This window comes from Aspergillus glaucus, assembly GCF_001890805.1.
Source record: "Aspergillus glaucus CBS 516.65 unplaced genomic scaffold ASPGLscaffold_8, whole genome shotgun sequence".
Taxonomy (NCBI): Eukaryota; Fungi; Ascomycota; class Eurotiomycetes; order Eurotiales; family Aspergillaceae; genus Aspergillus; species Aspergillus glaucus.
In genome coordinates this window covers 157191-170733 of record NW_019170460.1, presented here as the reverse complement: position 1 = coordinate 170733, position 13543 = coordinate 157191, and the positions used below count along the sequence as shown (strand labels likewise).

The window sequence follows — 13543 nt, the reverse complement described above, 5'->3', positions numbered from 1 at the left end:
ACACTGAAATTTGATGAAATTTGCAGTCAAAATGATATCATTCAAATCTGCATGCCAGCACATTCATCACATCTTTTATAGCTGCTTGATATTGGTTGTTTTGCAGTGTTAAAGCGATCGTACAGTCAACTTGTTGAAACCAGAATGTGTCTTGGGATCAACCATATCAACAAATTAGACTTCCTCGAAGCCTACCCAAAAGCACGAAATGAAGCTTTCAAACCTGATACTATTAAACATAGCTTTACAGCAGCTGGTTTAGTACCATTTAACCCTGACCGAGTGTTTTCAAAGCTCGTACAGAGTAGATTCTTTATCATTTAATCGATTTCTGATATTCCTGTATTCATTCCAAGGAGTGTTCTATTTACTAGTAAATCGAAACTGTTAGCAATTTAAATATGTCGAGGCAATGAAGAAGAGGTTTAACTGAAGCTATCTACGGAGTACATCGGGAAGAAAGAGGGCAGCCTCGCGCGGAACGGAAAAACCACATCGGAACGAACTAATACTCGTACGCATAAATGTATAAAGTACGGAGTACAGTCGATCAGACCAACCACACCGGTGTTTGATCTCCAATGGCCATGCATTGATTCCTTTCGGGAATTATTGATCATGAGACCAACCCACCGACTATCCATTGCTGACTCCCCCAGCTGTTTCAGCCTGCTCTCTCTCTATACAAACTTCGGCTTATCCGGCTGAATATCTGCATTGGTCTTGCTAAGCGCTTGTTTCACGCCAGGTCGAGTTTAAATGCTGCTAATCCTGCTTGTTTCACTCCGCATTGGCCCATCTCCGGCGCTATCATCGACTGAATATTCATCTGCTTCTTGGATGTGCGCTATCAAAGTATATGGAATTGCAAGGAGGATCTCCCTTTTTTTTATGGTGCGAGTTTCTGATCTCTCAATACTCCGTACTAGTCCGGGTGCATTGCCACGTTCCTAGTGCCTCACCATTCATCCTGAAACAGCAGAATTCGATCTGGTGAGGGTCTCTGACACGGATTGTCATGGCTCTCCTCCGGGGTCACGCTGGGTCCTTCTGCCCGTTCTTCTGCCAGGAAAGCAAAAATAGGAATAGGAATAGCATCAGAATTATGCTTGTGTCTTTCTCCGGACTTTGTTTTCTTTTTTTTTTTTTTCGTTTCTTCTTTTCCTCTCCCCTTTCCCTCCCAGTTTTCTTTTGTTTACTATTATCTGCTGCCCCTTGCGCCAGTAATATCGCAATACTTCACGAACTATTACACGCCACCTAATATTCGCCATTCCCTCTGAGCCCTCCATGCCGTATGGTCCTTGACAATCCTCTGTGTTTGTTGGTCTAGCAGAGCACTGTTGCCCCACGGATTCGGCGAGATGTCAAGTCCATCGGTCATCTTCAATCGCGGCTTAAGATGTACCAAAGTTAAACGAGTTTCTATTCCAGTGTCTGTTCCAGCGGCATCACCGGGGCCATTATCACCGTTAGCATCGACCTCATTTTCTCTATTCGCGACTCCATTGCCCCAGTCATCTTTGGCATTATCAGGAGCATATTCAACACCTTCGACTTTCTCTATTAGGCCATCGACGTTGCTCGACCCTCCGGAGAAGATCCACCCGACTATCTCGCTGACTCCGGAGGTTCAGGTCACTTCTCCACCGAATGTCGGCGTTTTCCCTCCTACACCAGTGGCATCAGAGACCTCGTCTACGGGCTCGAAGACGGAGGCAGATACATCAACACCTACCGTCGACTCCAGGATATTCGGGGCCTCTCATAGTGCAACATCTTCAATCAGTACAACGCCTTCAGCAACGACAACAACAGGGACAGGATCCGCTGGGGACAGTTCAACTCAGAAAACAGATGGTCTCAACAAAGATAATCTCCCCCGCGTGATAGTCGGGAGCATACTGGGTGTGCTTGGCTTCATCGCGTTCGTTGCTTTAATATGCTTCCTTCTACTCCGGCGCCGGCGACGGATGTACGGCGATACCAAAAGTCTAAGCTCGAATGGAAAACTCTCGCGGATTGATCGGAATTCCGTTCCCACCCTGACCAGCTGGGCGCCGCGTCACCGTTCAGTGTTTTCTTTCCAGAGTCCACCATCCGGGCAATCACCGCCCAACCGTTTACAACTTACGCCTACGCCTGAACTGATCCCTCCAAAACCAATCCTCTTCCACAACCCATTCTCCAAGTCCACCGAAGCCTGCATCGAAGCACAACTCGACAACCGGGGTCCCAGCACCATACTCCCCAACCCCTTCGCAGACCCAACCTCCCCAAATAACACCAACACCAGCCCAACATGGAAACAAGTCCGCCCATCAAAACCAAACATCATCGAATGGCAACCACAAGGACAAAACAGCCTCGTCATCCCGCGCTCCCTGTACGGCAGCGACCACAGTCTGGGGAGTACAATCATCCTGCCTGGCCGAAACAGCTCCGTTGGCAGTCTGCAGGTGATCAGCTACCGGTTATCGAGCCCGAGTGCCACGTCTCCACGGGTAATCGATCTATCAGCGAGGAGGATTAGTGCGAGGAGTGCGAGGAGTGCAAGGAGTGATCCGTTTGATTTGGAGGTCCCTGTGGATGCGGTGCATTCGCGAGCGTGATTCTTGTTTATCGGGGAGTTTAAAACTTGGTTAAAGGCGTGCTCTGGGAGTATGTCTTGAGATGCGACATGAGCTATGATATTAAGTGCGAAAACAGCGAGGGATGGCATTGAGTGCTTACGGGGAGGGTTTGGTTTGATTTTGTTTGTACTCTGTATTTAAGCATTGCATTGCGTGCATGGTAACTATAGTGTAGTTTGTTGATACCCTGGGATTGAATATATTTCATTTGTTCTATCTTTTTCTCTTCCTGCTCTATTCCTTATAATTTCTGGGCCTGGATTGCAGTATATGTCGAAGCAAATATATATACCCCGGATACACAACGTTGGCCAACAGTTCAAAGAAAAGAACAAGAAAATACCATCACCATCATACTATCACTCGATCCATGCAATATACACGAAACACACCAAACAGCGATCCAGTTGTTATGCCATCACCGTTTGCTATGCCATCATCAATGCGGGACGGACGGGACTTACTCCGCAGAAAAAAAAGTACAGGTGGGGTAAGTGAGCGCGTGCACTCTGTATGTACTTTTGCAATACGCCATGCAGGACTCGAGATGTCTGTTCTGGCCTTATTGAATCAAGAGGCAAAGGGAAAGGGAAAGTCGAATATCTTAAGGGTTGATACTATGGAATAAAGACTGAACCCAGTACATTGAATACATAGTTAAAACACCGTTACGACATTAGAATAACAATTTTAACCTGAATGGAATGCCATGGGAGGTCGAAATGGAGGGATCATCATCGGGCGTGTCTTGTTAGATGGAGTCTGGAAAAAGAGAAATGCGAATATATCGAAAAGAAAATAAAAAATTCCGCAAAATTTCGTATCACACAAAGCGCCATGCCATTGTTTTGGGTTTATAAATTTTTTTGTTTCTCCATTCTCTTTCCCCCTGTCGAGGAAAAGATGCATCACATTTTCTCTGTTCCCGAACCCCATTCCAGGTTGCCATGTTGTACCCGTCCCGGATGAACCAAGCCACCGAGCCCAAATTCGAGAAAAGAAAACAACGTAGTCGACCGGATTCGATGGGCTGATTGATTCCTCCAGTTCAACCTCCGCACCGCCAAACATCAGAGCATTTTTACTCCTGGCCCTCGGCCTGGGCGTTGCGCTTGGACTCAACACGCTCCTGCCGTCTCTCACGGAGAGCCTTGTTCTTGGCACGCTTAGCGTCCATCTCTTCCTTGAGAGTACGCTCACGGAGTCTCTCAGCCTTGGCCCTTTGGATCTGTATGTAAGTCAGCATCTCGTACTGCCAACTAGCCTCCCCATTTCCAGTAGAACCAAGTATATCCATCCAATGCGGGAAAACTTACGTGCTCAACGAGAGCGCGCTTGTGCTTGAAGGTGTTACCCTTGCTCAGGTGGTAGAGCTCGTGGTAGAGGTGCTTGTCGATCTTGCCAGAGGCACGGTAGCGGACTAGCAGGCGACGGAGAACACGCATGCGGCGCATCCAGAGGATGTGGCTGGAGAAAAACCCATCAGCATTCCCTTCTAATATCACATATATCCGCTGATTTATTTCTCATAGACGGTCGATCGATCGCGAAAGGTAGGGAAGAAAAGCATACCTGGGCATACGGGCCTCCTTGGTACCCTTACGCTTACCCAGGCCGCGGTTTCTGCCGATTCTGCGGGCCTCGTTGAGCTCACGGGCGCGAGCACGGGAGTGCATGGTCACGGGCTTGCGGATGATAAGGCCATCGCTGACGAGCTTGCGGACGGTCTGGCGGGAGTTGGCGTTGGAGATCTCGTTCATCTCATTGGGGTCGAGCCAAATCTTGCGCTGGCCGCAGCCCACCACGGAGGCGGCGAGGCGCTTCTGGGTGCGAAGGTTGACCCTGTGTAGACACAGAAGTCAGTATCGTGTTGATTTCTGTGGTATTTTTTTTTTTTTTGTTCGGAGGCTGTCGCCCCCCTGATACATCATTCTGAAGGGGAATTTTGGAGGGGTCTTTTCAAGTCGGGAAAAAACCTCAAGAACAATAATTCCCCGTAGAATGACAATATCAGGTTCGCACGATGGAACTCACATCTTGATGTCGGCGTATCGACGGTCGTTGGCGGATGGTGTTCGTTGCACTCGACTACGGGTAGAATTCCCAGTGAGGAGTTTGAGATACACCGGGTGATTAGCTAATCCACTGTGCCCCTAAGCGAGTGGCTCCACTCTAGGGCTTGTGCCCCATACGCTTCCCGACTTAGAGCCGCAACTGGCTGGAGATCATTCTATTTTGCATATAATACCCCGTACAATTCTTCATATTTTGGATACTATTTCTGGTTGAGATGATGGTATCTTGTTTTTAACTCTGTTCATCGACTTGAATGCTCGGATATCGTGGTGGGTCGCTTAGTTATGGGTCACGTGACACCTACCGTGTATGTCATAGTATGGGACAACAGACAGGACGAATAAGAACAATGTATTCGAACAACTTTTAAAACATATACACCCGATGCAACATCTATCCACAATATGCGATAGGCTCAAACAATCACTCATCGAATGTCACTTCCCCAAGGTCAACTTTCCCAATACTCCACAATTCCTTCTCATCATCCATCTCGTCGTTCGACAGACCCAGTCCGCCATGTCCACCCTCAGCCTCCTTGCGCTCCCTAGCCTGTGTAGCAAGACGTAGCGCAACACGCTTGAAGTAGTCCGACATGCTCCGCTTGGGTCCCGGCGGGAGTTCCGCGCCAGGGCCGGCCATGTACTTGTCGAAGACGGCACTCTCGGACTCCTCCACGGAGAAGATGGAGAGGAAAGCTGCTTCGGCTGCGAGCTTGACGGGGATGACGAGGTCGCGAACGCAGGCGAAGATTGGCTGGGCGAGGAGGGCCAGATGGGGCCGGGTAAGCTCGGGGTGCAGTCGGCTGACGGTCCGGATCACCACCAGAGCCAATCGGCGGGTGTCAGAGGGGGTACCCGGTTTAATGCACAATGCCAAGGCCTCAAAGACTGTCTTGTTGGTTTCGAAGCTGCGGTGCTCATCTTCCACCAGCAGGTATTTACCGAGAGCAAGGGCACTGTTGTCGGAGATAAAGGTCTGTTTCGAGTCAGCATTGTCCTTGCATTGCTGTTTTAGAACGGAGTAAAACTTACGTCCTGGTGCGACAAGCCCTGGCAAATAGCAGATTGTGTCTCGGCTGCGAAGTTCTCCATCAGAGACGATGGCGACTCAACAAGCAGGGCATTGAGTCCGAGGACAGATGCATGAGAAGCCTGGGACACGAGAACACGGTTCCTTTAACGTAGTTAGCACTTGCTTTACCACCAGCGATATCGTAGTCAACTTACTTGATGAGCGGCCCAGCGGTGGCAGCAGGAAGAACCTTGACGAGAGCACCAAGCAGCCTGGCGTTTGTGATGGCCACGGAGTCTACTCGCATGTTAGAATTGTAATTGCGTACTGTAGGCTGTATACACTTACCGGTCTGGTCGCTGGTGTCGGCGTCGATAAGTCCAAGAATAGCATTCTTGGAGGCTTCGCTCATGTTGGAGCCAGCCTTGCCAACGACTTCTTGAAGGGCCTTCATCATGGCGTTTTTCACACCCACATCGGGCGTCTTCGAACCAGTAATGAGTTCTGCAATAAGAGGATCAACCCTAGGAGTCAAGGTAATCAAGATACCAAGACCCTTGGCGGCTCTGTTACGCAGAGTCTCACTTGTAGAGTCCGCAAGACCACGAGCAAAGGTACGCTGGAGCTGCGGCAAGAATGGCTTGACAGCAAGCGGGATCTTCTCCAAGAGTTTGTTGAGGGTGAAGAAAATGGCGCACTTGATGTCAACCGAACGCTCGGACACAACACGAATCAGAGGACCGGTGATCTGGGTGACGAACGCCTTCAGAGCATTGGCGTTCGTACGGTCGATGATGTCGCCGATACCAAGAGCAGCCTGTGTACGCTGGTCCACGGTACCGTTGAGGAGACCTTGCAAGAAGATCGGAAGGACAGCAGTGATACCCTTAGGCAAGCTGAAGCCCGGCAGGTCTGATCCAGGGACACCGACTTGTCGCAAGATCTGGCGGGTAGAAATAGCCAACACTTCCATTTCCTCTTTGCGCATGTTCTTGGTGAGGCCGCTGAGAGCAGTCCATGCAGCCTTGACAACATCCGCGTCGTAGTCGCTGAACGAGATGAGCAGAACGCGGATAAGGTCCTGGTGGTATCTGGAGTAATCGAGAGAAGCGTCCGAGAAGAACTTGTTGAGGTGCAGTGCTGCGTTGGCCCGGCGCTTGTGGTCGTCGTGCTTCAAGAGAGATATCATAACGTTCATCATGACATTGAGACCGTCATACTCATCAACAGACACAAGAACAGTGTCGAAGGCATTGCTCAACTCTTGACGATGGTCGTCGTCCTCGGTGGAGATCATGCCATCCATCAAGGAGTTCAAGATAGTTGGCAGTCTGCGAGTCATGGCAGAGGATGCCACCTGGGCCAGAGAGGAAATAGCCCTGGCGTTGAACGCAGAAATAGGAGGTGTGAGCAGAGTCGGGATAAGGTTGGGCAGAATGATGTTGGCACGAGTCTGTTCGGTGAGCAGTGTCAGGAGCGCAGAAAGAGCCTGCTCTGCATCCTCGTCGTTTCTCAGGAGGTGCAGGAGGTAAGGCAGAACTTGGTCGACAGCCTTCTTGCCCAGGATCTGCTGAAGAGCGTCAAACGCTTCAGCGGCAGCCTCACGAACGTCCTCGTCGTTGTCAACCAAGGCCACTCTGACGGTGGAAATGAGAATCTTCTCATAATCCTCAAGGGCATCAACGGAAGCAGAGGTAATGACCTCGCGCAGCGCAATACAAATACCCTGCTTAACGTCGACATCTGGCGAGGTACGCAGACCCTCCTCGAGGGAAGGCAGCAAGGTAGCCAGAACCGATTCTCCAGCCTTTTTGATGAGGTCTCCAAGGGCGTTGCTTGCAATAACCTTGTGCTCCATGTTCGACGAACCGAGGCGACGGATGATGAGCTGGGACAGGGCGGGGACCATGTCCTTGAGGGACTTGGGCGACGCAACAAGCGCCTTCCAGACGGCCATCGCTGCACTCTTGACGAGACCAGAAGTATCGCAGCGGCAGATGAACAGAGCAGACAAGACCTTGTCCCTTCTCTCGGCTCCCAGAACCTCGAGCAGAGACTGTCCGGCCTGGGTCGCTTCCTCTTCCTCTTCTTCGGCCTCGGCCTTGCCCGAGATACCGGTAATACTGAACAGAAGGTCTCCGACCAACTCGACGGAGCTCAATCTGATACGGTAGCTGTCATCGGCAAGACCGCGCTCAAGCTCTGGCAGAAGCAAGTCAATCGCCTTAGAGGAGAAGTTCTTGACCAGCAATCGACCAGCCCGGAGAGAGGTGTCACGGATCGAATCAACATCATCAGCCAGACCAGCAAGGATCGGCGGAATGATCTTGTTAAGATAGGTGGCGAAGCTGTTACCGAAGCAGGCAGGAAGGAAGATGAAGAGAGTCATGAAGCCTTCACGAACAGAAGCCTTGGAGCTGGACACGTTCTGCAAGATAGTTGGCAGAGTCTCCTCGAGTCTCGTCGTACCCAAGCCTGCAAGAACCTCCGACAGCGCCTGGGCAGATCCAAATCTGTCGCCTGCACCAGTGTCGGACTTGAGCGTAGCCATGAGGTTGGGAATGAGATCGGGAAGAGCATCCTCTCCAAGCTTCTCGATAAGTGAACCAAGAGCCTTGGAACCGGTAGCACGAGTGGTAGGCACAGGATCAACAATTGCCAGCTGCAAGCCAGAAACGATAATAGGCAGGTGCGAAAGAAGATCTTTGCGCTCCGTAAGGTGAGCCAAGCTACCAATAATCTGGGCAGACTTCCGTTTGGTTGCCGATCTGTCACCAAGACCACGCCCGAGGATACGGACAACAAGTGCCAAAGAGGGAGCATCGAGATAGTGAACGAAGGACACCTTGATAAGAGAATCCAGAGCCTCGTCTGTGTGCTTGGTCGGGTCGCTCAGGGCCTTCAGAAGAACGTTCACCAAGCTCTTGATTTCAGGGTTGCTAATGACCTCACCAAATCGCTGAAGACTGCGGTTTGCAGCATTGCGCACTTCCTTGTGGGTATCGTTGAGCACAATCGTGAGAGGAGGAATGATCTCAGGCAAGCTCGTTGCAAGTTGCTGGGGATCGAGGTAGGCCATGGCACCAAGCAACTCACAAGCTCCCTTCTGACTACGCCATTGCGTATCATCGAGACCATCAAGCAGAGTGGGAAGAATCTTCTTCACACCATAAGAGCTGAGGTTGGCGAAGCATGCCTTTGCAGCGTCAAGACAGGCTTCACGGACATCAATGCTCATATCACCGAAGAGGGCGAGAAGCTGAGGAACGATCTGGATAACATATGGCTCAAAGGTGCGTCCAAGAATCGTGGCAAAAAGCTCATAAGCCAAGACTGCACCCTGTCTCTGGTGCGGCTCTTTCTTATTCTCGGTTGCTTCCTTGAGGTGGCTCATGATCTGGAATTCGCGCAGCGTCGAGACACCCCTTCCACTGACGATAGCAGCCAGACCGTACGCCGCACCACGCTGGGTAGCATAGTTCTTCGTTTGAAGAAGCTGGTCAAGCATTTCCTGGACGTAACTGGAGCTCTTAGAGGCAGACAGTCTGATCAAAGGTGGCAGGCAGCCGGCGACTGCGGATTGCACACTTTCGGCAGGAGTAGGTAGGGTGGCAAGAAGCTTCTTGAGGACGGTCTGCAGACGTGGGTCGTCGGCCTTGAGATGGCGGGCCAGAGATCCATAGAGGACAACCACTGCCTCGTTGAGTAAATCAGATTGCTGGGTTGCCTTGTCCGATGTTTCGAGCGTAGTTTCCAAGAGCTGCATAAGCTCCTCGACCTTTTGCTGACCACGCGAAGCAATGACAGATCTACCACTTTCGGCCATTTGAGCACGTACGGTAGAGCTCCTGTCGATGAGCGGCCCTCTTTCGATGAGGAAGCGCAAGAACGACACGATCTGCTCGCCCTCGAAACCGTTTGTCATGGCACCAAAGGCAAGGGCAATACCGCTTCGGAACTCCCAGATGTCTGTCGTGTCCATCTTCTTCGGCATTCCATACTTGTCCTTTTCGGGGTCCTTTGGCCTAGTTTCGTCTTCATACTTGGCCTGTAGCTCTGACAGGATACCGGCAAACTTGGACCGGTCGAGTTCGACCGCATGTGCCAATCCGCGAGCAGCCGCTCCACGGAGCTGCGAGTCCTTGGAAGCCAGGTACGAAATGATTTTGCCGTATGAAGAGTCGTCGATCTCCAGGGCGTTCTCTTCCCAGATCGCTTCCGCAATGTCGACATTCTCCTCAACATGATCGTGGCAGGCAAGCCAAATGTGCTCAGAGAAGTCAAGATCCGTCAAATCAATTTCGGCATTGATAGCCTGCAGAACGGATGTTCTGACAGAAACATCCGAGACAATGGTGCCCTCCAAAAGAGCTTGCAGTTCCTCCTGTCCGATATTTGCCGAGATGCTTCGGCAAAGGTCGAACAATGTGTCCTTGATCAGCTTGTAATGCTGGGAGTATCTCTGCATTGCCGAGATGAGGTGTTTCAGGACCTCGACACGAGGAAGGCGGTTGTCGGAGACTTTTCACATATTAGCCTTTGCTTGCCAACGGCAAGTGGTGACAATAAACCTTACATGAGCTTGAGTGGAAAGACAAGATTTCAAGAGCGAGCAGAACCTGTTCTCCTTCACCCTCCTCCTTCTCTTCGATACCGTTCCGGTTAAGGATCAGGAAAACCAAAGGAAGAAGATAGGCCAAAGACGCCTCCTCAAGAGGGCGTTGCTCCGACGCAAACCGCACACGGTACAGGATCCTAGCAATGAGCTCTGGTAGAGACAGTCAGCAACCATCAACATTCCGCATAGTACAAATACAACACTTACCACCAAGAGGCTCCACTTCCATCTCAAGAGGAAGATAAGTTCTCCCGATGGCCCGCAGCGTGGCCACACCAACAAATTGCCGGAGAGTCGCCAGACGAGTCGACAGTTTGTCAGCGCACGAAACGTAAGCCTTCGACACGACATCACCGACGAACATGCCTGCGTTAACCTCCATGAGAGCAAGCAGGGAGCTCACGGCAGGGTTGATCCAGCCTTCTACGTCAGTAGCAGGGCCCGTTGCGAGACCCTGGATGATCCCTGCACCTCTCTCAATTCTCTTAACCTCGTAAAGCACCTCTTCGCGAATCTTGGCCTCCTGGGCGAGCTGGGCCTTAACTTTAGCCTGTTCTTCAGGCTTGAGTTTCTTTTGAGTCTGGCCCTTCCTCTCGGCAAGTTGCGCTCGGAGCTCTTCCTCCCATTTCAGAGTGTCGTAATCCTTGGTGTTCTTGTCAAGCTGCCTTGACTTGGTACTTAGGATATCGACAAACATTGTTCCTTCCGGAGTGCGGGCGATGGCAGCGTCTGTCGGCGTGAATTTGGACAGGCGCTCGGCGCTGAGATCATCCTTAATCTGGTCGACGAGTTGAGGAATCATTGTGTCGGGCGCAACGAATGCCAAGTCTGCTGCTGCGCTCCAGATTGCCGCATCGATTTGGGGCACCTTAGATTGCACAGGGTCCTGGGACTAATCAGTAACTTCCTTTATGGCTAATGATATAGAGCGAGGAATGTGTGACTTACATCATGCACGCGACTCAATTGCTTCATGAACTCGTCAGGAAGCTCACGAACAAGATCGCCAGGGTCTGTGCCAGTCCTCAAGCACAAAGCAATCCAAGCAGCTTTAGGAATCATCTCAGGGCGACATAGAACGAGGAGCTCAACAAGCTGAGTTCTCATTTCAGAGGCATGGCCTTCTTCGAGACTGGTTACTGGTGGGCAGATAGCTCGAGTCACAAGGTGCAAAAGACCCTCGTTTCCTGGTCCTGCAGAAACTGGAGCAGATTCCTTCTCTGTAGTTCTGGAAGACAGAATCCAAGCCCAAAGACCGTCGATGATGATGCGGCCAGTTGTTCCCGGTTTCTTAAGGTAGACATCCGACAACGCACGGGCAGACTGTTCTCTGAAGTTGGTGTGGAGTCCAGGTGCTGTGATTGCATAAATGAAGGCTTCGGCCCATGCGACCTTGGCGGCGTGCTCTGCGGCTTCGAACTTGGGGCCAGAAGCAACGGCGGCAAGTGCTCGCACGGCCCATTGCATTTCAGCTTGGGAAGCCAGTTTCGAGTAGGCCCTGGGGTTAAGGAGGAACGACGGTTTGGGGTTCAGAACTATCGACTGAGCCACTGTCGTCTCCAAAGTCTCACTGTCAGAACCTGCGCGCTCCAAGAGCGCCAGGTAAACGTAGGCGGTTGACAGGGCGCCGTTCTGGGCGGACGGCACGGGGTTCGAAACCACCTCATTGAACATGTCTTTCATTTTAGCGATGAACTTGGAAACGAGTGGCTCGACCTCGGAACTGGCCAGGGTCGTCGAATCGGTCTCCCAAAGCACATCTCCAACATTGAGCTGCCAGAGCTTCCGGAAAGGAACGCGCTTATCTGAAGATCCCTTCACGATGGTGTTGATCGCGTCGTCACTGACCTTGACTGCGGACTTGACCAGGAAAGCAAGGTGTTTGCTAAACGCTTTGACTTCTTGTTCCAGAGCAGGCTCGTTGGACTCGCGGGTGAAAACGGGAACAAGGCCTTGGACCACTTCGGTTGAAAGAGCAACGGAAGGTACCATAGCAGCAAGTGATTGAGCAAACACGGCACGATGATCCGGGTTGGTGATCTTCTGGGTCTTTAGAGGACTGACGACCTCGCTTGCGATCTTTAGAAGCGAACCCTCGGCCTTGGATTTGGCGAGAAACGACTCGAAAGAGCTCACAGCACCCTGTCTGATCGCGGGATTGTTCGACTTCAAGCTCGAAACGAGATGCTTCAAGAGACGGGACAACAGAAGGTCTGACAGATCGATCTGCTCTGGCAACGCAGCACAGAGGGCCGGGATCAGACCCCCGAGAGACACTTCCGGAGCTCTCAGAATCGCCTTCTCGAATGGTGGCACCAGCTCCGTCTCAACATCCTCGTAAGTCACGAACGACGCAAAGAAATCCGACAGGCCATTGGCGATATGGGAGGGGACCGCTGACCGGGATCCAATCAACTCCTTGGCGTAGAATGCAATGATAGCCTTCTTCTGCTCCTCCAAGACTGGCTTCTGGGCTGGAAGACGAGCGCTGACTCCGGAAATCACACCCAGGAAAGGCGCATTTTTCTGTCCCGTGGTCGAGTCACTGGTCAACCGGCTGACAGACTGACGGACGGCATCGTCGCCGCGGGTCGATCTGAACACCGCACGCAAAGCACGTCTTGTAACTCTGAGTGCCGATTGCACAACACTTGGTTTAGGATTCGCAGAGAAACAGATTTCCAGCGCCTTCGCATCCGCGGCGATGATGTCCAACACGGGCTCCAGCGGCGTCTCCGACTCCGTCAAATGCTGTAGCAACACCGAACACCATTCCACCAGCACAAACGCAGACGTAGCTGCCAACCCGGGCTTGGAAGTCTCCGTCTTCAGTCTCTGAATAAGATACTTCACATCGTTGGTGCTATCGGTCGGCGGTTGGGCCTTGAGAAGCGAACGGAGGCATTCTTGGACGGCGTAACGCGATGGACGATCGACATAGGAGGGATATGTTCTAAAAAGCAGTTCTAATAAATCTTGATGAGATTCTTGCGGTAATTCAGTTCCTATACAATAGCACCAGTCAGGTGATTAGCAATTCAGTGGCTTTTCTCATTGCGGCGGAGGGGTCCAAACCGGCTCTATCGCGAAGGTCCTGGAGAGCACGAACTCTGCGAGCAGTCGAACTCGAAGAGATCAGAAGCTGTAGGCTCTCCAGGTCTCCAGATTTCACCTCTTGCCATGGGAAGTCGTCCATATTTCC

At 51.6% G+C, this 13543-nt stretch overlaps 2 protein-coding genes across 2 annotated transcripts; one reads left to right on the top strand and one right to left on the bottom strand.

The window, feature by feature from the left end:
• Positions 1-1256: 1256 nt before the first annotated feature.
• ASPGLDRAFT_45940 (uncharacterized protein) lies at positions 1257-2825 on the top strand. The gene has a single exon (XM_022546351.1). The coding sequence runs from the start codon at positions 1365-1367 to the stop codon at positions 2610-2612; it is 1248 nt and encodes a 415-aa protein (XP_022401679.1). The 5' UTR covers positions 1257-1364; the 3' UTR covers positions 2613-2825.
• An 889-nt stretch (positions 2826-3714) lies between these two features.
• On the bottom strand, positions 3715-13537 carry ASPGLDRAFT_124729 (putative translational activator; the record flags this gene model as incomplete). The annotated part of the gene is made up of 11 exons (XM_022540502.1): positions 3715-3861; positions 3950-4100; positions 4206-4475; positions 5137-5687; positions 5744-5885; positions 5939-6023; positions 6072-10244; positions 10300-10491; positions 10549-11227; positions 11290-13346; positions 13417-13537. The coding sequence occupies 11 exons, from the start codon at positions 13535-13537 to the stop codon at positions 3715-3717; spliced, it is 8568 nt and encodes a 2855-aa protein (XP_022401678.1).
• Between the last annotated feature and the right edge of the window lie 6 nt (positions 13538-13543).